The sequence below is a fragment of the Terrapene carolina genome, unplaced genomic scaffold (genome assembly GCF_002925995.2).
Source record: "Terrapene carolina triunguis isolate 2854851 unplaced genomic scaffold, T_m_triunguis-2.0 Scaffold232, whole genome shotgun sequence".
Taxonomy (NCBI): domain Eukaryota; kingdom Metazoa; phylum Chordata; order Testudines; family Emydidae; genus Terrapene; species Terrapene triunguis.
In genome coordinates, this window is record NW_020664583.1 from 10,268,364 (window position 1) to 10,294,503 (window position 26,140).

The 26,140-nt window shown below is 45.5% G+C and overlaps 1 protein-coding gene across 1 annotated transcript in view; it reads left to right on the top strand.

The window, feature by feature from the left end:
* The window catches only part of DOCK3 (dedicator of cytokinesis 3), a 357,395-nt gene extending 332,735 nt beyond the window's left edge, over positions 1 to 24,660 (top strand). The window contains exons 46-51 of the mRNA XM_029912574.1: positions 1,371 to 1,506; positions 2,133 to 2,280; positions 8,619 to 8,737; positions 9,801 to 9,888; positions 15,791 to 15,873; positions 24,090 to 24,660. Of these exons, the coding sequence (XP_029768434.1) occupies positions 1,371 to 1,506; positions 2,133 to 2,280; positions 8,619 to 8,737; positions 9,801 to 9,888; positions 15,791 to 15,873; positions 24,090 to 24,602 (1,087 nt within the window). The 3' untranslated portion in view covers positions 24,603 to 24,660. The remainder of the gene's footprint in view (positions 1 to 1,370; positions 1,507 to 2,132; positions 2,281 to 8,618; positions 8,738 to 9,800; positions 9,889 to 15,790; positions 15,874 to 24,089) is intronic.
* Positions 24,661 to 26,140: the final 1,480 nt, after the last annotated feature.

Sequence of the window (26,140 nt, forward strand, 5' to 3'; positions counted from 1 at the left end):
GGCACTTAGGTTTTTCTCAGAGCCCAAAATTCACAATGACTTTGAAGGTCCAAACTTTTAATATTTCTGACATGTAAATGAGGGATTGGCAGCCTGCTCAAGTTAAATAAGACACATACTTTGACAACCAAAAAAAAAAGTCTTGTTGCTTATTTTTGGAACTGAACTTAAACTGAATCTTTGTTTAAGGTTCTAAAGATGTTCAGATTGTTGTGTTTACAATTCTGATTTCCAGCCTAGACTAGAACCAAAATACAATAAGAGAAGCTTTCAAGGTATTAGATCAGAATGGTATAAAATCATACAGGCCAATTTTCAGATTTAAGAGGCTTATAAGGTTTAGATAAGCATCTGAACTTTTTGATTCTTATTCAGATTGAGGACCCATCCCTAAAGCCAACCCAAGAACTGATGATAGCAGGACTTCAGGATACAAACAAATATTTTTAGCATCTATAAAATGTGCTGTTAGTTGAAAAGAGTTATAGCCTCACAAGACAGAACAACAAACACAAGAATGCTAATGAGTTGTGAAGTCTCAGTTGCTATTCTCAGTTTTTTCCTTTTGAAGAGTGAGTCCATGTAGCTGTTTTTAAAGCTTTGTTCAGTAGGAGAGGGTGCAGCAACTCACTCTCAGGTGCGTAAATCCAAGAAGTTAAGTTGTGTGGTAGAATTCCATAGTCCACCACTCACTCAAAGTGATGGCACTTTTCTCAAAAGTCATCAACTTGTAAAGGGCTTCCAAGTTGTCAGTGTGATTTAGCAAGATTCTACTGTGTATATTATGTATGTGATTCAGAGTAAGAGAGGAATATATCAACGTAATTTTACATCATGAGAGATCAAAGTGCAGCCTGCAGGCCATTTGGGCCATAGAGTTCTACATTCAGCTGCAGTTGCCTTCAATTTTAATACATAGGTGTGGACCACGGAGACTACAGACTATGCAGGAAATGCTCCATCTTGATCTGAGTAGCTTCTGCTGGTGCTCGATGAAACATTCCTGGGAGCTGTCTCCACAGGTTGCATCTCAGCATTAAAAACGAGAGCGGTTTCAATCTGCTCTGTTTGAGGCAAATTAGGTGTAGCACTCAGGTTCCTGGAAAGATGCCAACTTGGCCCCAGATTGAAGTTTGAATGACCTAACTGAAATGTAATGGTATTGGTTTCTTATTACCATTGCTATGAAAATGAAAGGGGTAAGCATTTATGGCCTGATTTTTCAAAGGTGTTCAACACAAGAGTCTGTGGGACTTGCAGGCATTCAGCACCTTTGACGATCAGGCCTCACTACTTAAAACTAAGATTTGGAAAATAATATTGTCTAACCTTTGCACCCTGTTTTGCCACTGTCTCTGTTTTTGTTTTAGCCCATTGAACTTGCTGGGTTCAGTCAGACACTCGTCATCGTCTCTTTCCTCCCATACTTCCAGTGAAACAGGAAACCTGGTTATCCTAACAGACAGTTCTGTAGGGGAGACCGCTGAGGACATGTACCACATGCAGGTATAGCTGCCGTACAACATCAAGGACCTATTGCTAGGAATATAATTGAACATGCCCTGTAGGCAGTACTTGGGACAAGAATCATTTACATGTACAGAAGACATACTTAGACCTCTTCTGTCTTAGATTTATCTATAGCTATGAACTGAAAAGATATAGCAATAATCCCATAGAGTCTGACCTGGTGTATAGATCAGTATCTCCTAAAGATTGATAGAAATGCCATGGAGGCAGAGATGGCTCCCAGTGATTTCTTTCTAAGGTAAATATTATTAACTCTTCTATAGGTGTAAATTAAAAGTTCCTAGTGTAGCCTAAGAACAGAGCAAAGTAAAGGTCATCTTTATAAGGGGTGTGGTATCACCTAATGAGCAGAATAGTTAGTTTTTCTTGTTGAGATGCTTATCTTAGTTAGTAATATCTCTTTCAATCCATGACAATCAATCTGAAAGGCTGAAATGGGTCCCACAGCCCAATGACTGTACAGTGTTAATAATGAGTTTAATTGTGACTATTTCCTAGACAGAGGTCACATTCCCTACACATTTGATGATCTGAGGCAAGTGAATATATAATGCACCAGTCTGCTCAGTTTTCTGTCTTCCTGATTTCTCTGCCTCCTGCAGCTTGTTTACCCTAACTCCAGGTACCAAGGCTCAGTCACCAACATCTCTGTTTTATCCTCGTCCCAGGCCAGTCCTTCCACTTCAAGCCTGAGCTCTACCCACTCTGCACCATCCCAGATGATTAACTCTGCCCCTCCCAGTGCACGAGGTAAGAATGGAGGGACTTTGAGTGAAGAGTTCAGGAACCCAAATGGCCCTGACTCTTGTCCTATCAGTTTATAAATTGTGCTGCTGAGATGCTTGAAATATACAATAATTTAACGATTTTACTTTATTAGGGATTGTTTTTTCAACAGTGACTTCTTCTGAAATGTTTTGTGTAACCCCCAAAGTGGTCTCAGTCATCTTTTCAGCAAAATTTGGTGGAGTGTATACCTTTGGTACTTGCTGACTTCAGGCAGTTTAGCTATGTAATGGTTTTGAATGTGCTTCCACACAATTGAGCCAACCACTTGCATCACAGACATTGTAAGGGAAAGGATGCCATACTGCCCTGTGGCAAACAATCTACTGAAGGATGTAAATAATTATTTGTTACAGTGCTTGCAAGAAGTGGAATATCAAGAAAAGGCAAAGTTCAATCTTGTGTCTTTAAGGAAATTAGACCATTCTAAAGAAGTCATGAGATGGGTTAACATTCATGTATACAATGAAGGTTGAAGGGCTTGGAATGAGAGATACCAGAATTAAAAGAGGACTTTCATGCTGGATCATACTTGAAGACAAGAAAAAAAACAAACACAAAATACTTTACCTCTTAATGTTTTGTTTTCCCTTACCTCTTAGGATAACGAGGCTTAGTGCAGTGAATCTCCTTTTCCCCAGGCCTCAGAACTGCAGCGGAGTCATTCCATGTCTGCTACTGCAGCTTCAGAGTTTTAGTAACCTCCATTCAAGTTGTTTCCTTCCCCTTTTGTGGCAGCTCTGTTGCATGTCCACCTGCCCCCACCCCAGCCACTGCTGCATCTCCCTCCACAGGCTCATGCAGAAGGCCTCTATAGTACAGGCTGTAGAGCTTGGCTCCAGTTGCTCGGATCTTCTCCCTCTTCCCCACACAAGAGAATTCCACTGGTTGCACTGTGGCCAGGGGTCTCTGTAAACACAGAAGAGGGGGCAGAATTTGTTTCTTCTTAACTAGAATAAGAGCTTTTTTCCTCTCAGTCCAGCCTGTCTTTGTGCATGATCCTACAATGAAGTCATAAATCACAGTCTGTTGCCATGTCAGAAATGCAGCAGGATGATTTAACGGAAGGATCAGGTGGAATAGAAAGCTGAGGAATGGGATTCTTTATGTCAATAAAAATAGCTTGGTTAATTTTCAAGAGTTGGAGGAAAATAATGACAACACAAATAATAAAGTAATTAGAATAAAGGTGACATAGCAGGGAACAGAAGGTGGAACTGAATATGGTGCTGTCATGTCAGGAAGGCTCTGTAAATGAACCTTCCCAGCTAGTTCTATGAGTCCTGAATCTTTTTGGGGGAGCAGTGTGAGATTTTGATGCTTGCAGCATTTCAAGCTATTTTCCAGTTCAGAAATCCGGTATTCACAGCCACAGGCTTTGCCAGTCGTTCTGAGCTGTCTGACTTCCCAGCATCACCAACTGCCCCCTCAGCTGTGGTCTCTGCTGTTGCTTAGGAACCAAAGTGATGAACAATATAAAAGGATGTCTGGCTGATGCTTAAGTCAACAGCACCTCCCATAGATGAGAACTAGATAACTCTACTTACTACAAATAAGGAAACAGCAAGAGAAACAGTGATTTTAAAAGTGTATTATTTGAAGGGACATTTTCAGATATTATTTATTTTATTTTGTTTTACTCGCCATTCTTACTAATACATTTTGATAAGTTCAAGATAAAACATTTCTTCCTTGCCAGTTTTGTCCATTTTCAGTTAGGCAAAAAGCAGTGTTTACCTCCACAGTCTAATGAATTATTATGAAACTCCATTTGCTGGTAACGTGGAATGAAAGTCTTAGATCTTTTCCATACTTCGCAATTTGCAAGTTTCTAATCTGGTTATTATGAAAGCTCCATTTAGAGTGAAATTGATCAGCAGGAAAAACAACTTCACTATATAAAAGTTCCACTGTGTTAAAATTAACATGGCTTTGGTTTCTTTGTTTGACTTTTTTTTGTTTTGTTTTTTTAATTGGGGGAATTTGATGCTTGTTAAAATGAGTGATGGCACTGGCAAAGTACCATGCAAACTTCACATGCAGCTCTGCCAATGCACCTCTATCCTTTTTATATTTATTTATATTCTTTTTAATTTAGTGCTGGTGAAAGGTGCTGGATTGACAACACTGGAGGCTGAAGCCCTCTATTTATCCACAGAACAGATACAGCACGGGCGGCAGCAGTGCAAGCTTCCCCACACTGCCCCCACCAATGTGCCTCATCTCTGTCCTGGAGGGACCACCTCTAGAGGTGAGAGGATAGTTCAGTCTCCATGACCCGTTCAATCCTTGGCCTTTCTGCTGAGACTGCCGACAAAGCTACCAATTGAGATGCTGCATCAGTCAGGAGCTGTACTAAGGCTATCAACTCATTTCACATGGCCACCTAGAATTTCTCAGATTTAACAGTTCTTGTCACCTCTGGTCCTAGATTGAATGTTGGTTACCTCTGTTTCTACTTCTAGTATTTATCAGTTGTTAAAAACTTTCATCTGTAGGTTCACATCGTAACCTAGAGGTGAAAAACTGCATCCCATTTCCCTAATCCTTGCATCAGCTTGTCCTGTTAGCTGCAGTCCTGTCCAGCAGCATGCTTACTAACGTCAGTCTGAGCAGAGAGGTGGCTTTGTGAGGTGAATTAATTTCCACAGTGATCAAGAGACCATCCAGGTCACTTGCACTTAGGGTTCAACTAGAATTTGAATCCCCCAGCCCTGGAGATGGTAGAGCTAATCCCCCACTCCCAAAATGTGGCACTGTTCGCTGAAGGAGAAAAATACCAGTTGTTTGAGGGTCAACAATAAGCCAAGTAAACTAAGTAATAGAAATATGTATTAATAACTTCACATTTTATTTGCGGGAAGATAGGCAGCAAGAAAATAGATTGATACTGATCATATCCACAAAGAACAGATTAAATAGTACACAGCAAACCTTACAGTGATGTTATAATGCACATCACCTCCAGCCAGGATCCAGGGAGTTGAATATTATAAAGAAATGTTGTAATCAAGATACAGTAAGAACTCCATTAGCTTGCACTAGTGATAGAGAAACACATTACAAATTACTGTTCTTTGCCAATTTAAAGAGTGTGTTCCTCTCTGGTTTTGCCTGGCCTGACCCAAACCCTAACATAGCCTGGTGCAGCACTACCTGTTTACCCGTTGGGAAGCACCGTGTCCCAGCCCCAGCGAAAGAGCAGCACTGTGTTGTAGACAAGGTCAATGAGAATTTTTGAGTTTGCATTCACTCCCCTTGAGATCGCTTAGATGAGGCACTACTCTAATTCTAATGGGGTTAAAAGAAGATATGAGCCAAGGTTCCTTAACCAGGAGTTATAACAGGGAGTCCTATAAGGAGGTATGTAATGTTGTTTTAAAAGGAATCATTTTAAAGCTGGATTGGAGCATGTTCAATACACTTTAAAGGCAGCTCATATTGAGTAATCACTGTGGGAGCTGTCAAGTCATTCTCAATGCTTCCTCTAGACAGCCTTCTTCTCAGGCTCAGAGAGCAAAGGTCCCAGCTTCTTACTCAGCATGGTAAAAGAGTCTCTGTACTTGGCATTTAAAGTAAATAAAAATCTTCATCAGAGCTAAACGTTCATGTTTGGGGCTGGAAGCAAATTGTTTCAAAAAACAATAGAACTGGGAGAATCAAGAAGGATTTAGCAGGAATTTACAGATTCCTCAATTAATTGAAAATGAGTTGATAAAACCAGTATTTTTGTGTCAATTTTAATATTTTATTTGGTTAAAAATGTTGGAGTAAAATGAAAAGCCTCCCCAGGCCCTGATAAACCAAGTTTTGCTTTCCTATAAACAGTGTGTAAAACACTGCACACATTACATGTGCAGGGCTACAAGCTGAAAAGCATAGGAGATCAATGGTACGTTCAGCTGAGTTTTGTAAAGTCTGCAGGGCCACTGCATTGCAATGTTGTTCTGAAGGATATCCCTATGGCAGCTCTGGAAGCTTTTAAAAGGTTTGAGTTTGTTTTAAAATGTTTACTTGACTCAAAAGGGGGCCTCGGAGAAGATGCTCCTTAGCCAAGTCCAAGATAGCAGTCCTGATTGTTAACAGGATCTCAAATGAACCACTTTTTTTGCACCCACAATTCTGCCAGCAAATCAGATGCTGAGACACCATTTATAATCACATTTTTAACCACAGTTATTTGCAATTCCAAACTGAGGGCACAAAAAGGAGGACTGGTTTTAAAAATTACATTCTGCCACCATAAAGCAGCATAGAGCAAGGGATTTTAAAGATCATGAAATGCAAAGCCTTGTGGGATTTGTGATTCTTTCTAAACTGATGGCACATATAGCTGCAATTTGCTCCCACGACAAGAAAAATGAGGATCAGCTGATAAATAAAAGGGAAAAAAGTTGCAATGTGGTTTGTGCTGTGATGCAGTTCTTGGCACCCCCATAAGTTCAGTATTTTTATATCTGTCATGCAGAAATAGGACTATCTGTGATGTGTATGTGAGTAAAAGAGACTCAGTATAGTGTTAAAGCTGTCTTTTTAAAGATAATGTGTATAAGAATTAAGAATGTCTAAATGTATTTGTTTTATGTCTGTGGAGAAATTGTGATTGGAGTTAGGTTGCAAATATTTTGCATTTACTTATGCAGTGCTGGGGTTTAAATTTATCTGGGCCTTACACCCCCTGGTGAAATTGTTGCAAGTATAGGATTTTATTCTGCACTCTGCTGGCCACATTGTTCCCTCCACGGTGTTCTGTATATCAGTCCAAAAAGGTGCATGTTATGCTGTTATTGGTGTAAAAGCTGCATTAACTAGAAAAAAAAAAGCCTTTGTTCATTAATGTTGGAGTGCTGTTCAGGTAATGCGCGTGTGGTTGTGGAAAGTTTGCAAAAGGGGGCATGTCTTTCCCAAAAGCAGGCATGGCTGAGTAATGCGCTATGTGCTGCTGCCTGTGAAGTGTGTGTTTGTGGCACAAATAATAAGTACAAGTTATAGCTCACTTCTGCAGCTTCAGAGTGTTAACTTCTGCATATTATTGTGTATCCATGAGTGTGTGTGTATCAGTATTACCAGACATCCACAAGCCATCCCATTAATGTGAATCATTCTTGTGGCACAACCATTGTAGCTATATACATCAGAAAGCCCATTGGTGTGTGGTGTGCTCCTTGCAGAACATGGTGCCTAATGTAAAAAAACAAAGTAGGCTGGTAAAAAATGCTGTACTCCAATAAATATTTAACATGAAACACATAGACCCTCTGTAATGTAATATCTCCTGGCAATTATCCAGATTACAAACAACTACTGGATCACGAGCAAATACCCTCCTACTATAGACCAGCATGTTGGCAAACCTCTGTTGACGTATTCTCAGAATAGCAGCATGCTGCTTGGTAATTATGTGTCATCTGAAAGCACAGTGATAAACAAAGTGCCCTCAAATTCACAGAATGGTGGTTTTTAACCTCTGGTCTACGGCCCCTGAGGGTCCGCAGACTATATCTAAGATTTCCAAGTGGACCTCACCTCCATTCAAAAATTTTTAGGGATCTGCAAATGAAAAAGGATTGAAAAACACTGTCAAAGAACATTCCATTTTTATCTGGCTAATATTAATAAAGAGAAAGCCAGGCATGGGAATCACCATTTATCTGTACCATCTCTGACACACATAGAATCATAGAATATCTGGGTTGGAAGGGACCTCAGGAGATCATCTAGTCCAACCCCCTGCTCAAAGCAGGACCAATCCCCAGACAGATTTTTGCCCCAGATCCCTAAGTGGCCCCCTCAAGGATTAAACTCACAACCCTGGGTTTAGCAGGCCAATGCTCAAACCACTGGCAAATTCCAGCATCAGTTGTATTTGTATCCCAAATTCATATCCCATTCATACTTATTCAGTTTTATGGCATCTGAATACATACCTCTGATATCTTATTAGGCCAGGGAAGAGTAGGCATATTAAACCACAACTGCTGCTGATTCCACAGAGACAGTTACATTTTTATTTTAGGGGTAAGTGGCTTGTAATGTACAGCTAGTGACTTGCTGAGTTGTACATCCTAAACCTAACGTGTCCATATCTTAACTGTATAACAAATGGATTATTACTGCACCTACCTACAGTCAGCTGCTAAGTGGGCTCAGCACCATGTCTTCTTGGAGTCCTGTAAGATCATCATCCAAATTGTTGGGGTAATTCATGAGTCCCAGGAAAGAAAGAGGACTAGATCACTGGGCCAAGCTGAGATCTTTGTGTGGTTTGTCATGTGTACGTGATTATTCTCACTTGTTTACAGGCTCTCCCTCTCTACCAGATAAGTACCGCCACACTCGGGAGCTGATGATGCTGCTGCCAACCCACCGGGACCGACCAAGCAGTGCCATGTATCCTGCAGCTATCATGGAAAATGGGCAGGTAATAGACTTACTGTTCTTTCCTAGTACAGCAGCTGTGGCATTTGTGTATTTGTGATTACCATATAGATCCACTATTGTCATTTGTAAATATCTTCACTTCTTCCCTTTTTACCTTCCCCTGCATCCAGAAACCACTGACTTAGCTACATTTACAGAGTGGCTCATCAGATTGTGCAGAGATTTCTATACTTGTCTCTCTCCCCCTTTCAGAACCACTATTTTTGATACACTAAATCAGCATCATATTAGTATGTTGCAATTGTGGGTCCTCATTGTGGGGGTGGGCTCTTCTTACTTTAAACCTGACCAGTAAACACTGATCCATCATAAACTGTCACATGACTTGACTTTGTACATGGAGCCTAGAGCATGGGATGGGCACAATTTTAGAACTAGAAATAAATGAATCAACTTTATAAAATGCCACCACAATTGATAAATGAAATATAGTACCCAGTCTCCCAAAACCAAAGACAAATTAATTCATGATTCAAAACCCAGAGCTCTTCAAAGCAAATATACTCTCAAAACACTACCATCATCCCATCAGTAAGCATCTCATGAAAACCATCCAGAAAGGGCTGGGAGCACAGCTGAGCCTGGCAGCATGATACGAAGGTCAAAAAATCAGATCTCTCAAATGATGGGGGAAGCAACTTCCATAGTTAACACCCCTCACTGAGAACAACCCATCCTTTCACAAATAAACCTAGGGAGCAATGAGGTCGGTTGCATTAGCTGATCTTGGCTGCTGTGGAATATACCAGGGCCATGGAGGTCAAGAAGTGGTTTCTGGAGTAACCAGAACCCAACCCTTATGAGGCTTTAAGAGTTAAAACTTCCAGGGACATTTAACCAATAAATGGCTAAAATGGTTTCCAACAATGCAGTGCCTCCAAACAGTCTCCCATCTGCCCCTTGCCTACTGACATTCATGTGAAAGCTCAGAGGCTAGAGCTTTCCATGGATTTTTATCTTGGGCTCTTCAGCTATCACAGGTTTCTATATTGGCAAATCTGTAACTGTTTTCACATTTCTATGCTGCCTCCCCTCGTCTTTAGCCTCCAAATTTTCAGCGCGCCTTGATCCAGCAAGTGATCGGACCATGCAAACCTTGCAGTGATCCCAATCTATCTGTTGCTGAGAAAGGTATTCCTTTTCTTAATTATGTTCCTGCATCTTGTAGTAGTGTTACTCTGTTTGTGCTTGTACATTTATGGACTTCCACCTCTGTACATCCTGTCACATTCTTAGGCTGAGAGTTTCACTAAGCTGGGAGCTTCTGCCAGCCTAAAGACAACTGTGCTGATGCTTTAGATCTACAAAGAGATGCACAAATGCCTCCACTAAAGAAGCTCTTTACCATTTGTTAGTGACAATGGGCCAAATCCTGCAGTCCTGACACAGACAAACTCTCACTGAGTTCAGTGGGAGCTTTGCCTGAGTAAAGGCTGCAGGAGTTGGCCCAAAGATAATACATATGTGTATTGAGCTTTTTTTCTTCAAAAGATTCTCCAAACTATCCTGTGAGGTAGCTTTTGACATTTGATAGTCATTAGTAGAGATGAACATTTTGTTAAATCAAGTTGTCGTGGTTTTTTTAAGTTACAAACTGGAATCCCTATTGGCAAAAACAAATGCCTCATGCACATATCAAGGGCAGGTGCTTGATTGGTTAGTCTCTTTAGGAATGTTTTATAATCCTCTGTAGGGGACGATCAGGGAACCCCAGTTCCTGAGCCATGTTGTGAATGTAGATAAATGCAGCTGCAGGCATATGTGCAACCTTTTGAACCATTACCATTGTCTGTAAGTCAAGAGTGCCATTAACCAACTAGTTTTTTGTTAATGTTCATGTCCTGTGAACTTGTCCAAGCCCTTCTCCTGTGAGAAGCCCTCTGCACTAATTCTCATTGACAGCAGAGTGACACCAGCTGCTGAAGGGAAAAACTGTTCAGCTATTGCTTTCCTACTGCTGAACTTGACCACCACGTGCACTTGGCTCCACCAGATGGTTTGGCTGCTCTAGGGCAATAGGAGCTTCAATGGTAGTTTCCTCCCTGGAGCATAGCTGGATAAAGTGTTGTTTCCGACAGGCAGAAGCCAGACTCTGAACCATCCATCAACAGGATCATGTACAGTAGTTCTAGGCACTGATATGGGCTGGGACAGATCCACGTAGTGTAATGGGCTAGTGGATGAGATTTACATCTGTTTTTCAGATTCCCTCTGATCAGTGCTATTGATTTCTCCCTTTTAACAAAAGTGCCTCAAGGAAAGGAAAAGAAAGAAATGCTAGTTTAGTGCTTGTGGTTATCATCCTAGTACAGAATATTACTATGAATGTCAATTTTAGTCCCATCAGGGAAAAATTACTATTGATCAGTAGAACATTGTGTAGGTTTAACATTTGACCTTTGCTCTGTACTCTCAAGTAGCAACATTGTTGCTTGGTAACCATTTTGTGGCATACAACGGTTGCATATTATATTTAATGGTGGCACTACGGTATCCATTTCAAGAGTCTGATTTGTCTTGCGCACTCCCAAGTTTCACCTCACTTAAAAACTACTTGCTTACAAAATCAGACATAAAAATACAAGTGTCAGCACACTATTACTGAAAAATTGCTGACTTTCTCATTTTTGCCATATAATTATAAAATAAATGAATTTGAATATAAATATTGTAACATACATTTCAGTGTGTAGTATACAGAGCAGTATAAACAAATCATTGTATCAAATTTTAGTTTGCACTGACTTTTTATATAGCCTGTTGTAAAACTAGGCAAATATCTAGATGAGTTGATGTGCCCACTGGAAGACCTCTGAGTACTCCTAGGGGTACGTGTACCTCTGGTTGAGAACCACTGCCCTATACTATAGAGCACCAAACTGGTAAATATACCTGTGGCTGGTCTATACTAGCATGCCCACAGTTGCTTTTACCAGTTGAACTGCATCAGTGCTAGAACAATAATGGGAGAATTTCAGGAAATCCTAAATGCAGCCCAAGGCAGTTGACTTTCTGTTCTGATCCAACAACCGTGCTTTGGCATGTTAATTGTCTTGTCTGGACATGTCAGCCTCAACTCAGCTCACTATCTGCCTTAGAAGAGACACCACTTGACTTTATTCTTCTCTATATCATATATAATCACCATTCTGTGACAGGCATTGTTTCCCCAAAAGAAATCACAGGAAGATGCTCTCCAGTATATCACTGCCAAAGCCCCCAACTTCAGATCGAAACCTGCAGTTGTCCCCTTTCCATACAGTTTCAAAGCTGGAAGACAGATCCAGGGAGCCTCTGCAGTGATATGTCTTCAGAGATGTAGCCATATTGATCCTGGTAATTTCCAAGGCTGCACTGAAGGTTGCCTGCAGCACTTACCTCAGACCCTGTGCCAAGTGTCCACGACTGGAACTCTTTGAGTTGCAGATTAACAGATCTTCAATGGCTAAATGACAGGTCAAGTGTGGAGAAAAAGGCCTCAGATGGACTCTGGCCTTAAGACTGGCTTAGGCAACCCAAGGTTCCTCATCCATCTGTATAGATGATTGGTGGTGTAGAGCCAGCATAGAGGTTCTTATTCAACTCCCTTTTCCTGATGCAAGTGTAGCAGAGAAAAGGACACAGCTGGGATGACCCTGCACTACACCAATCCCTGGCTGTGTTTTTGGCCATTGGGGCTATTTGCAGCTGGTATAAACCAGAGTAATCCTCAGGCTATTCTAAACAGCAGAGTTAGGTGAGTGCAGAATTGAACTTGATGCCATCTTTGCACATACTTCCCTGACCTGCACTCTGTACAGATCAGGTGCATCCCTGGAGCTGGTCCACCCTCTTTTAGGATTCTCACTTGGTCTCTTCTCCCCCCCCCCCTTCCACTTTTGGATTGGTGTTTTTAAGGTGTGTTTATCTTTACATCTTTCATGTTTGAGGGTCTAATTTTGCAATCATTTTGATTTTATAATTGGCTCTTTTTTTTCTCTTGGGAAGCCTTTGCTTCCTGCTGAATCAGGAACTAATTAAAAAGCTCCATGGGCAATATATAAAAGAGTTGTGGCACACAACCTTGGTTGTGGGGTGACCTTTATTCCTATCCACTACCACAGACCTTTAGGGACCATAAAAAACCCTTCAAAGCTTGGGGAGTTTTGCCTGTTTACACTAGGGAGCTGAGACTCAGGAGTGAGAATCCTGCAAGATGATGTGTTCTGAGAAGCAGATTTACAAGGTAAGTAATATTTGCTCATGCAGTTGAATGGCTGGTGGAATCAGGAAGGAAGATTGGAATTTGGCCAGGTGCCTGGGGCTGACACTCATGTGAATAGAGGATATATTTTGATGGGATGATCTTCTGAAATACATTAGTAAAACATTTTCCTGGACTGGGGAAAAGATTAGGGAATTTTTAAGCTTCTCCAAGATCACCAATCCTCTTCCAGAACATACATGTGTAGTCCAAGGTTAGACATTGATGGATTTGGAGGTGGAGCCCCCGATCCTTAAAAAAACCCCTCACCAAGTACAGAAATATGGAAAATATACAAGACCTGTCATGTTAAGAGTGAAATATTCACAGGTCAGTGACTCCTGGGACTGAAGGGCATTTCTTCCCCTCTCCAAGATGCAAGCTCTTTCCTGGGCATATCTCCTCTTCCTACCCTATCCCCCTCCCCCAGCTGCCATTAACTTTAGTTAAGTTTAAGGCCTATAAAATATTCTAGGCCAACTGAGCATCTCTTTGATTATTTTTTGCCGGTGGAGGCCCTTAGCACCTACTACTTTCATCCAATTATGTCCCCAAAACAGATGCAGAGGAATGAGGATAAGGTCCCATTAGAAAAAAAATTGTAACTAAAATTCCATTGGCACCTATTATCATAGGGGTAGCTGTGTTAGTCTGGATCTGAAAAAAGCGACAAAGAGTCCTGTGGCACCTTATAGACTAACAGACATTGGCATCTATTGCGCTATAGTCCCTGTTGCATTTTCCACTTGCTACTTGGCATTAGTAGCCGCTAGATGGACTCACTGATAAATCATCAGCTTTTTGTAACCCCACATGTATTTTCATCTTCTACTGTCAGACCTATTGTTAGAACCCGTATTTTCTGTCATCCAGAGCCTGCAAGGAAGGTCTAATATTTTTAATCAAAACTAGTTTCAGTGTCTGTTAAAATAATACAAGTAGAGAATAGGCTTGAGATGGTAAGAAAAAAATTGAAAGAGATGAAGAAAAGAATGGTTGTTCTAGAAACAGAAGAACAGTGCATCAAAACATAGGTGCTTTAATCAAAGGTAATTCCTGTCTACACAGAGAATTATGCCAGAAGAATTAATCTCTCTGTACTGGATCTATCTTCCGTATCTGAAGGTGATGAACTTTTTCATTTCATTTTTTCTTTGTTAGGCTCTCCAAATCATTTGATTCCCCCTTCAGATATTAAACAGTTTTAGAATAACCAACACAGCAGTAAACAGATAAAATCGCTGTTCCGGCACATTGATTAGTTTATTGGCTGCTTCTTGTGATCAAGAAAGTGGTGCAGTGTGTCTGAAAGAAAGAAGTGTGTATTTTCTTTAATAACAAGAGTTCATATCTTTCCAGACATTTCAAATGTCACTCAGCCTAGAAGGAAAAAGCTATTGCTTCTCAGATCTGAATGTATTACTTTGGGTTTCTCTGCCTGAGTTGTTTTCCATGCAAAACTGAAGGCATTTAGAGATTGTAACCAGTATGTATTATATGATTGTGAAGATGGGAAAGCTTTCTTGTCTTCTTTGACTAAAGAAAATCAGGTCTTCTGATGGTAATTCTGAAATAGGATTATCTGATTCCTTAGAACCACATTTTGAAGAATTGTTATCATAGCTAGTGATTAACTCTTTTGCCTAGTAAAGTTAATGTTTGTGTTGCATTATGTTCAGATATGATTAGCTTAGTCATCCTCCACCTAGCCATTATGGTGCAGTAATAGGTTTTATTGTGTTTAGTGAGGTTTCTGCCACTTATGCTGGTACTCTACTTCTCTTTACCCTTGAATTTAAAATAATCACCTTTCTGTAGATCGCAGTCCCCTAATTCACCCTGGCCCTGGAGTCTGACCCATCCTTGCAGCCAAAGAGCGCACAGCTTCTCTTGTGCTTGCTGCCTTCAGGTCCACCTTGTGGTCAGGTACTACATCAAATGGCAAGGAGCCAGACCCACATACTCAGTTGAGGAATGGAGAAAGGCCATTGCCTCCAGCCCCAAGAAAAACTTGTAATGTAATGTTACCCAAGTTCAATCTGTTTCCATCCTTCAGCTGTGCCAGCAGCGCCCAGCAGCTGGAGCCTAGACAGCGGAACCAGAGAGGCCCTGCCATTCCTGTCTGCCCACGTTGGGAGCATCTTGGCCCCACCAGTACCTCCCCGAAGCCTACCCCATGGTAAGGAAATCCCCAGTAGGTCCGCTTGATAAGTCCTGTGCTCATGCACAGATAAACCTAGGCCACATGAAAGCCAACATTGACTTATCTGAGCCTTTTGTAAGGAGTGCAGGGAGAGAAGGCTATTTGGTCTGCTTGGTTGACTATTAGATAATACTTAAAATTTCATCAGCTGCAGCATTAAGGTCGTAAGTGTGTTTTGGGACTAGAATTAGGTTTATGAGTGGTGTAAGCTGTCTTGGCTTCTTGTCTGTGACTATCCTCAGCAGTAGCTTAAGGCTATTAATTGTGTTTCCAGACATTCAGCGTTTAGGAGCCTGTTGTCTTGCCATGAAATCCTTGATAACAGCGGTGGGTAGAATTCTGTTGTTGTTACTAAACTCCTCATTTGCACTTTGTAACAGATACACTTCAGGTTACCCATTACAAGGATTGCTTTCCAGGATATATGGTAAAGTCTGGACTGGAGATGGGGCTGTCGGCAGTTGGACCTGGTTACCTGATGTTACAGAGGGCTAGAACAGTGAATTCTTACTGCCTTGAGGTTGTACAGATCTGTGAGCCCCCAGCTACAATTCTTTATTAATATTTTATTCCTTGTCTCATTTCAGGTCACTACTCACTGCACTTTGATGCCTTCCACCACCAGCTCAGTGATGCTCCTCCAGCACTGCCTGCACGGACATTGCGCAAGGTAAAATGATCTCTCAAGGTTGCAGGACACAACATCCAGCTAATCTGGTCATTAGCAGTTATGATCAATTCCAGAATCTCCCGCTTTCATATACCTTCTCCAGCCTGCCTTATTCCCGTATTGTCTGAGCAGCAGAAAATACATCATCTATTTCTAAGAAACAGAAGCTCAGACTGAAGGCTGACATGGTGATTGTCTGCACCAAGATCTCCATTAAATGGACAGTTTGCTGCTGTTCAGTAATCAAGTAGCCCATAGATATGTTTGTGCTCTCTTTTGCCCATAGGAGGCTCACCCTCTTTTACTATATATATATATGTGTGGTTTCGATCCAAGCACACAAGCCTTTGAATAGCCAGTTCTAATCACAGTTGGGACTCTCATGCCCCTCACATAGGGATTTTTGAGAGAGGTTGAGGGCAGATTAGCAGCATTTTTATCTTGTTGGCCTATTATACCTTTTGATTCAAATTGATACAGGAAGGGGGGGATAAAACATTTAGTTGTCAGCTCTCTTTAGATTGCCCTCCAGAACACAACATCAGGTAGTGATTTGGCAGGTCATCTTTTCTCTTCTTAAAGTAGATGCTTTCCACTCTGTGCCTCAAGAGGCAAGGGTTAGTTCTTCTTCGAGTGATTGCTCATGTGTATTCCACAGTAGGTGTGTGTGCTCGCCACGTGCACCGGTGCTGGAAGTTTTTCCCTTAGCAGTACCTGTAGTGGGGAGCACCGCTGCGACCCCTGGAGTGGCACCGACATATCGCGCCATAAAGGGGGCTGCGCGTTCCCCCCACCCTCAGTTCCTTCTTGCCACCAGTGAAGGTACTCAGAACTTGTGCTCCAGCATTGCTGCAGCATTTTCCTTAGTAGTACGATCTTTGACCGTTACTGGTTTCTACAGTTGGTAGCCTGGCTCGGGGCATGCCCCGAGCCCCAGGCTTCAAGTCGTGCGACTCCTGTCGCAATTCCATGCCCAGAAGCGATCCACAAAATTTGAGCGCTGCAAAATCTGTAAGTCCTTCAAGCCCCGGACTAAGCGCGAACATGAGATCCATCTCCGGGTCCTACTTATGGAGTTGGCACTGGCCCCGGCACCGGTGCGCCGAACCGACCCGGCGCTGGGCACCGCGTCCTCGGTGCGGAGCGACGCCCCGTCCACCAGTTGGCACTGCTCCCCTGTTAAGAAGCAAGCCAAGACCCAGCAGCGCCAAGACAAGGACAGGGGTGAGGCCAGACCCAAGTTGGGCAGCCCACGATCCCCCTCGGGACCCAGACCTCCGACTTGTGTGGAGCGGAGTAGTCCGGCCCCGTCAGCGAGTGCCTCCCCAATGATGCAGATTCCGTCGACGCCGGAGGCTGCTCAGGCAGCGTGCGGTATCCTTGTCCTGCCGGTTCCAAGCAGGCCACCCGAGCCGGGCCCCCAGGCCCACGGAAAGCCACCGCTGGGCGCCCACCAGCCATCACCGGCCAGGTCTGAGGTAAAGGTCTCTGCTTGATCCGCGGGGCCTTCCCGAAGCCCACGACAGACCTCCACTCTGTTGTCGGGGTCGCCTGGGAGCAAGTCGCCGGAGTCCTCCTCGGCCCGCAGGAGCCGCAGACGCCAAGACAGGAAGCGTCAACGCTCCTCGTCCAGCCGAAGTGATAGCAGGTCTCGACGCCATCGGCACCGCCGACCATTTCACGGCGCGTGCCATGCTCGGAGTGTATCCGGACAGTCACTGGCACTGAAGAGTTGTAGCCGCGGCCATCGATGGGACACCAGAGATAGCACCTCCGATGTATACGTTTCATCGTCGTCGAGGTCTAAATCCCGGGGCCAGACCCGACAGGGACAGGACCGGTCAAGCCGCTCATACGGCACCATGCGCTCCTCGGCCACCTCTGCCTCGGTGCCCAGCCGTCCCTCCCTGGGCTGCACTGTCCCCCAGGAACGTGTAACCCTGGTAGGACCCCAGATGACTCAGTGGCAAGAGGCGCCATGGCAAGGACAGTGGTGCCAGTGGGCACTGTGGCCCCAGGCGCCCGCACCGCTGGGGCCCCGCTCTGTGGCTGGGGCATCCCAAGCCCACTCGGCGTCCTCGCCTCGGCACCGAGACCAGTCCTCGAGGACCACGCCACCGGCACCGCACCCAGACCAGGACGTGGAGTGTGACCTACCGCCACCGCCCGATGCACTAAGGGCCGTCCCAGTCGTCCCGTCGGCACCGGACAAGTCCATAGCGGCACCGCCCCCTCCTTCTCAGGAGGACTTCAAGGCACACCAGGAGCTCCTCCGGCAGGTAGTCACCAACCTCCAGCTCCAGGCGGAGGAGATGGAGGAACCTTTGGACAACTTGTTTAATGTCCTCTCCTCCTTGGCACCGGGCCGTGTGGCATTACCGCTTCACCAAGGGGTAGCCAACATTTCAATTGGACTATGGCAAACCCCGTCCTCTCTGCCGCCCATTTCCAAAAAGGCAGAACGGAAATACTTTGTGCCAACAAAGGGGCATGAGTACCTTTACACTCACCCTACCCCGAACTCATTGGTGGTGGAGTCAGTCAACCACCGTGAACGACACGGCCAGCCCGCACCAACCCCCAAGGACAAGGAAGCCAGGAGACTGGACACTTTTGGGGAAAAAGTTTATTCCTCTGCCAGTTTCCAGCTCAGGGTTGCAAACCATCAAGCACTCCTGAGCAGGTATGACTTTAACTTGTGGGCTCCTTGCCAAAATTCGAGCCCTCCCTCCAAAAGCAGGACAGGAAGGAGTTCAGGGCTCTAGTTGATGAGGGTGTGGCGGCAGCGAAAGCAGCTCTCCAGGCCGCCTCGGATGCAGCTGACACGGCGGCTCATTCGATGGCCACAGCTATCTCCATGCAACGGGCGTCGTGGCTTTCCCTGTCAGGGCTGTCAGTTGAATCCCAGTCCTTAATGCAAGACCTACCATTTGATGGCAAGGCGTTATTCGCGGACCAGACAGACACTCGTCTGCACAGGATGAAGGACTCCCGCACCACTCTGTAGACACTCGCTCTGTATGTCCCGCTGGCCAAGGACAAGCCCAGACCGCAGCCTTTGGTTCCCCCTCCATGGGCAGATACGAGCCCCCGCCCAAGAGGCCTAGGGACCAGAGGTGCAGATCACAGCGTCAATCCCACTCGGCCCCTCGCCCTGGACCCTCGAAGGGCAAGAGGCAGGGCAAGAGGCGTTTTTGACTGTTTGCGGGGGGCCACCCGGCCTGTTGCCAGGGAAACCCCCCACCCCAGTTAATAAAGTTGGTTTTTGGCAACCGTTTATCTGCCTTCAGAGTACATTGGTCCCATATAACGTCGGACCGGTGGGTCCTCAGTACCATTTCCGAGGGGTACAGACTGCAGTTTGATTCAACCCCACCGCACCTCCCTCCGACCCGGGATGCCCCGGGGGACCCGGAGCATGCCCTTCTGTTAAGTCAGGAGGTGACTCGCCTCCTCACCCTAGGCGCGGTGGAGAGGAATTCCAGGGCAAAGGGTTTTATTCCCGGTATTTCTGGCGAAAGGCGGGCTCAGACCCATCCTCGACCTGCGGAATCTCAACCAGTTCCTGGTTCGCTGCAAATTCCATATGGTGTCCCTGGCCTCTATTGTCCCGTCCCTGGACCTGGGAGATTGGTTCGCAGCCCTGGACCTCCAGGATGCGTACTTCCATATCCACATTTTCGAGGGCCACAGGCGCTTCCTCTGCTTCCTGGTGGGGACAGACCACTACCAGTTTACGGTCTTCCCCTTTGGCCTTTCCACAGCCCCCAGGGTTTTCACCAAGTGCATGGCAGTAGTGGCAGCCCACCTAAGGAGGAACGGGCTGCAAATCTTCCCCTACCTGGACGACTGGCTGCTCAAGGGCAAGTCTCGATCCCAGGTGCAGGACGCAGATGGAATTCCTGCTAGATACATGCACGAGTCTAGGCCTAGTGGTAAACGAGAAGTCCACGTTAGTTCCAGTTCAGCGCATACACTTCATAGGGGCGCTGCTAGACTCGATGGTGGCCACGGCCTCCCTCCCCCGGGACAGGTTCGAGACGCTCAAAGGTCTCATCGCCTCGGTCACGGCCTTCCCTGTGACGACGGCACGGGTGTGTCTTCAAATCCTAGACCATATGGCAGCATGCACCTCCGTGGTGCGACACTCCAGGCTCAGGATGAGGCCCCTCCAACTCTGGCTGGCCTCCCGTTATTCCCAGGCCAGGGAAGGCCTGGACAAGGTCGTCATGTTGCCACCCAACGTAGTGGCCGACCTGCAATGGTGGTCCCTCCCGAGCAACATGCTTCAAGGTATCCCCTTCCGAGAGCCCCCTCCCTCACTAGATCTGGTGTCGGACGCCTCGGACCTGGGATAGGGAGACCATGTGGGGAACTTCAAAACCCAGGGCAGATGGTCGCCCCCGGAATTGTCCCTGCACATAAATGTCAGGGAACTCAGGGCGGTACGCCTGGCGTGCGTGGCCTTCCGCCAGCACCTAGGAGGGAAGGTGGTCAGAGTCCTCACGGACAATACGACTGCGATGTATTATATCAACAGGCAAGGGGGCACACGTTCCGTGGCCTTGTGCCAGGAAGCCCAGCTCCTGTGGGAGTTCTGTATAGCCCACGACATCCTTTTAAGGGCCTTTCACCTGCCCGGCAAGCGCAATATGCTCGCAGATCACCTAAGCAGGTTTTTCTCCCAACAACACAAGTGGTCCCTACACATGGAGGTGGCCAGGCGGCTCTTCCTACAGTGGGGTACTCCCCAGGTAGATCTGTTCACCACCGCCCAGAATCGCCTATGCCCACGATTCTGCTCCAGAGCGGGAGAGGGCGAAGGGGTGATATCGGACGCGTTCCTAATCCCATGGTCGGGCTGCCTGTTCTACGCCTTCCCGCCCTTTCCCCTGATAGGCAAAGTCCTACAGAAGGTGAAGGCAGACGGGGTGCGGATTATCCTCATAGCCCCGGATTGGGCCCATCAGCATTGGTACGGGACCCTCCTGCAGCTTTCAGTGGCCCCCCCGCACAGGCTGCCGCTTCGACCAGACCTCCTCTCCCAGGAGGGAGGACGTCTCCTCCATCCCAACCTGGCCGCACTCCACTTGACAGCGTGGCTGCTCCATGGTTGAATGAGGAGGAGGGGAGGTGTTCCGAGGATGTTAGACAGGTCCTGCTTGAGAGTAGGAAGCCGTCCACACGTCGAACCTACCTGGCCAAATGGTATCGGTTCTCCATGTGGGCGAGGGAGAGGGGTTCCTCCCCCTCCTCTGCATCTCTCCAGCTCATCCTCGACTACCTCCTGTCCCTTAGATCCCAGGGGCTGGTGCCCTCCTCGGTCAGGGTGCACCTGGCGGCCATTTCGGCCTTCCACCCACCGGTGCAGGGCCACTTGGTGTTTTCACACCACATGACGTCCCGGTTCCTAATAGGGCAGGATCGGGCTTTCCCTTACGCTAGACCCCTGGTCCCGCCCTGGGACCTGAACCTAGTGCTCTCCCACCTCACAGGACCCCCTTTCGAGCCCTTGGCCACATGTTCTTGGTCCCACTTGTCGTGGAAAGTGGCATTCCTGGTGGCTATCACCTCAGCCCGCCGGGTCTCGGAGCTTAAGGCCCTGACCTCCGAGCCCCCGTATACGGTCTTCCATAGGGATAAGGTCCAGCTCCGCCCGCACCCAGCCTTCCTGCTGAAGGTAGTCTCGGCTTTTCACATGGATCAGGACATTTTCCTCCTGGTCCTCTGTCCTAAGCCCCATTCCTCCAATGAGGAACGACGCCTGCACATGCTAGATGTGCGTAGAGCGCTGATCTTTTACCTAGACCGGACCAGGCCATTCCGGAAATCCCCTCAGCTTTTCATTGCTTCAGCCGAGCGCATGAGGGGGCTACCGGTTTCCTCCCAGCGGATCTCCCGCTGGATCACTTCATGCATTCGCACGTGTTATGACCTGGCAGGGGTTCCCCTGCCTAATATAGTGAAGGCTCATTCGACGAGAGCTCAGGCCTCGTCATCGGCCTACGTGGCTCATGTCCCCATTCAGGACATCTGCAGGGCTGCTACATGGTCCTCTGTCCATACCTTTTCATCGCACTATGCGATCGTCTCCCAAACGCGGGATGACACCAGGTTTGGTAGGGCGGTGCTCCGCCCGAATAACCCTTAAACTCCTACCCGCCTCCATCAGATATAGCTTGGAGTCACCTACTGAGCAATCACTCGAAGAAGAAAGGACAGTTACCTGTTCCGTAACTGGCGTTCTTCGAGATGTTTTGCTCAGGTGTATTCCACATCCCGCCCTCCTTCCCCTCTGTCGGAGTTGTCTGGCAAGAAGGAACTGAGGGTGGGGGAGCGCGCAGCCCCCTTTATGGCGCGATATAGAGGCACCACTCCAGGGGTCGCAGCGGTGCTCCCCACTACGGGTACTGCTAAGGGAAAACCTTCCGGCACAGGTGCACATGGCGAGCACGCACACCTACTGTGGAATACACCTGAGCAACACATCTCGAAGAACTCCAATTACGGAACAGGTAACTGTCCTTTACTCTTTCCTGATACATACAGAAAACAAAGGGTCTGTGACCTCATCTGGAACTCATTGTTTTGAAGGAACGCAATGTACAGTAAAACTAATGCTTAGCCTGCTGTCTCTGCAATCAGTCCTTTTCATCAAATAATAAAATCTCTAGAATCAATCTGCCAAAGAGAGTGTTATTTATTAGAGAGCAAACAAATTGCTAACAGTGTTCATGCATTGCTATTGCCTTTAGGGCCAGATTTTCAAACATGCACACAACAGGTGCACCTGCATGAACGTGCTGGCAAATGAGTTGGGTGGGCCAATATACATCAGTAGGCTGTATACTGATGCTTTCTAAAACTCCTGTCTGTCTGTGTGCTACTCCCAGCAGAGCAGTAAACTGAAATTAACAAGATTTGATGAGTGCTTTAGAAATTGCTCCCCTTTTGTTCTTTTTCCTCACCCCCTGCTCAGTGTGCATCAGCAGTGGAGTAGAGAGAGGAGCAGAGCAGGTGATTGCAAGTGTGAAATTAACAAAACTCTCTGACATTTACTGCTATTGAGCTTCAGAGAACTTTTTACTTTTACTTCATCTCTGAGAAGCCAGACAGCAGAGCAGCATGCAGGCTGGGAGGAGAAGCAGTAAAGGGAAGAGAAGAAGAGGGGAATAAAGCAGCACAGAATACAAGGAAAAGAAGCAGAGGGAGAAGCGAAAGAGAAATGAGAGTATAAAATCACAGACCAAAAATCTTTATGGCTGTGGAAGGTCCTGCTTGGGTGGAGCCACTTCCTCACAGCCTCAGAGAAGATTGGGGACAGGGCTGGATAGCTGCAGATCCACTTGCCAAACTGACTGATATCCCATCAGACCTCATTGGACCTCACCTGCAGATAGTTTGGTTCGAGCTGGGGAGAGGATTGGACACGGAGAATAGAGAAACGACAGGAAAAATATAGACATAACCTCAGAAAAGAGACAGCTAAGAAAGACTAGAGAGAGGAGAGAGGGAAAAGGAGCAAAAAAGGAGAGAGAGAAGAGAAAATTGGAAAAGACAGAAATAAGATAAATGTGGAGATGCCCACAATGAGTGCTACAGGATTTGGGGGGAGACAGCATGCATTAAGCAGGGCGGGGATACACAGTGTGGCATTAAATCTTTTAAAATAAAAAGACAAAAGGAAGCTAGTTAATATGTACTCTTGAACTAAGGAAAGGAAATAGCTACTGAAACAGTTTTAATAAATAGCAATTATTAACTTCTAAATAGCAAAACTCCTGAAAAAATAAATCAATGTGTAAAAACTTGTAACACATTATTAATGTTTTCACTGTAATATTTGTGTTGCAAGATTTTACATAAATACCCTGATATTTACAGAATGTAGGAGGTCCTAGCAAGGCAGGTGTGGTGAATGGAGAATGCTAGGATGTAGGACATGTTAAATAGGGCTGGAGAAGAGGGTATCACCACCATGACCACTAGTTTTTTACCTTTTGATCATGCATACAGGAAAAACACATTTGCCTGTACAAACAGGTATTTGTACATGGAAATCAGGTGTGTGCGTGTTACAAATGGCTCAGATTTCTTATTTTCTTAAGCACAAAAGCAATTAGGCAGTAACTAATGAGCTGTAAACAATGAAACATGGCTGCTGAGGTGCAAAATTGCCCGATCACGGATGTTAACATGTGTTTTTCTTTAAACAGTCTCCTCTTCATCCAATTCCTGCATCACCCACAAGTCCCCAGTCTGGCCTGGATGGAAGTAACTCCACTCTGTCAGGCAGTGCCAGCAGTGGTGTGTCCTCCTTAAGTGAGAGTAACTTTGGACACTCATCTGAGCCCCCTCCTCGCACAGACACCATGGATTCTGTCCCTAGCCAGGCCTGGAATACTGATGAAGACTTAGAGACACCCTACCTCCCTGTCAGGTACAGTCTCTCTGAACCTGATGTTCTGGAGTCACTCAAATCCCAGCCATGTCGAAGCCACTCTGCTCCATCTGGAGTCATTCCTCAGGACACTATGGACCCTCCAGCTCTCCCCCCAAAACCATATCATGCTCGGCTCCCAAACATGGAGAATGAAGAGGAAATGATGCTGATGATGGAAGAGGAAGACAAACACCGGCCACTGCATCGCAAAGTCTCCCAACCAGCTAGTGGTGGAAAGGAGGAGCAGGCCAGGGTAGCATGGGAGCATGGCATCAGTGAGCAGTAAGCAGGACTACCTGGAAAGAAGCTTGTGTAGTAATTCCAGGTCTGATCGGAAGAAAGACGTAAAAGTTCAGGACTCAGAGGAGAGAACAGAGATCCAATTCTTTACTTTCTACTGCCATGAGTTATTGTCCAGAGCCCATACAAAGCTTGGGCTGGCATGTGAGGTTGCTGCTTTCCTTTTTATTGCATTTTATACTTTTTGGTTTTGTTATTTTTAATTATTATTTTTGTGTGCAGTGGGTGCTTTATTCCTTCTGCAGTTTATCAGACCACACAAAGTGGCATGTAAGCTGTTAGCCATAGAGACTTGCAGAAACTGAAAAGAATTGGAATATTGAAGGGGGGATGTGGCAAGTTGTTTTAAAAAGCTTTCCTCCTGGTTTTGAGACGCACACAAGTAGAAGCAGTTGCACTAGGGACATGTTTCTTTGCCGCATAGAAGTGAAAGCTTATTGCTGAATTCAGGGATTCCATGAACTGTCAGGCTGGAAGGTGCATTCTCTGCAGGCAATGGAAACTTGGCTGTTCTATGAAGAAACTGTCTTTTCCAGGTGTGGGACCATAAACAGCATTATAGTAGTCTCCTGCATTGACTCAATTGTGATGAAATGATCTAACCAGTGCTGACAGGCTTCCATATTGATTTCTGAGGTATCATTTCAAATAAACTCTGCCTCCTTTGGTTTTTCATGGACATGTACTTTGGTTTTTCATGTTTTTGTTCCGTAATTTCATTTTTTTACTGGGTAAACCAGCCTGCTTTTCCATTGGAGTCATAGTCCATATCCACCTTTACTGCAGGGTAAGAGTGGGTTATGTAGCCTTTAGGGCTGCAACCCAATTCTGAGCCTTTTCCCATGCCTAGCTCTGGGCAAGTGGTTGTAACCAGCACTTTTATTCCAGTCAAGTAACCAGTTGAGTGGCTCATTCCACAACTGCTTGATTGATGTCTCAGCAAGTAAGAAGAGAAGGCTTGAATACATCATATCCAGTCCTTGCCTCAGGATTGAAAGTCTGCACAATCCACACCAACATCCATTAACTGTGTTTGTTACTGTAATATCTTATGTGCCCTTCTGATACATTTCACTGCTGCTGCTGCGGCTCAATGCCTCCATCTCTCCCTTCAGATAGCTGGAAGAAATGCCCAGTGTGTAGTGTGCACTCCAGCTTCAGGGATTTTAAAGATGAACTGTCAGGGGAAAGGGGGGAGATGTTTATTCCCTTTTTTGCTTCTTTATGGTGTGTAAAGAAGGCTTGAAAAGTTTTTCTTGTTTTATTGTAAGGGTTTTTTCCCCTCTGTTTTTTACATTGCACAAATATCCAGTCTTGACTTCCCTTTTTTGCTGGCAGACTCTGTGAAGAACTGTAGAATTTAGTGCAATTATGATATGACACAAAGCAAGAGATTGAGACCAGAGCAGTGGAGTGGGGAAGGGAATTTTAGTCGGGTTGTTTTAAGTTCTAGGGTTTTTTGTTTTCTTTGTTTAACACCTGCTTAGTACCTGACAAATGGGAGAAAAACTTTGTTGGTGAAAG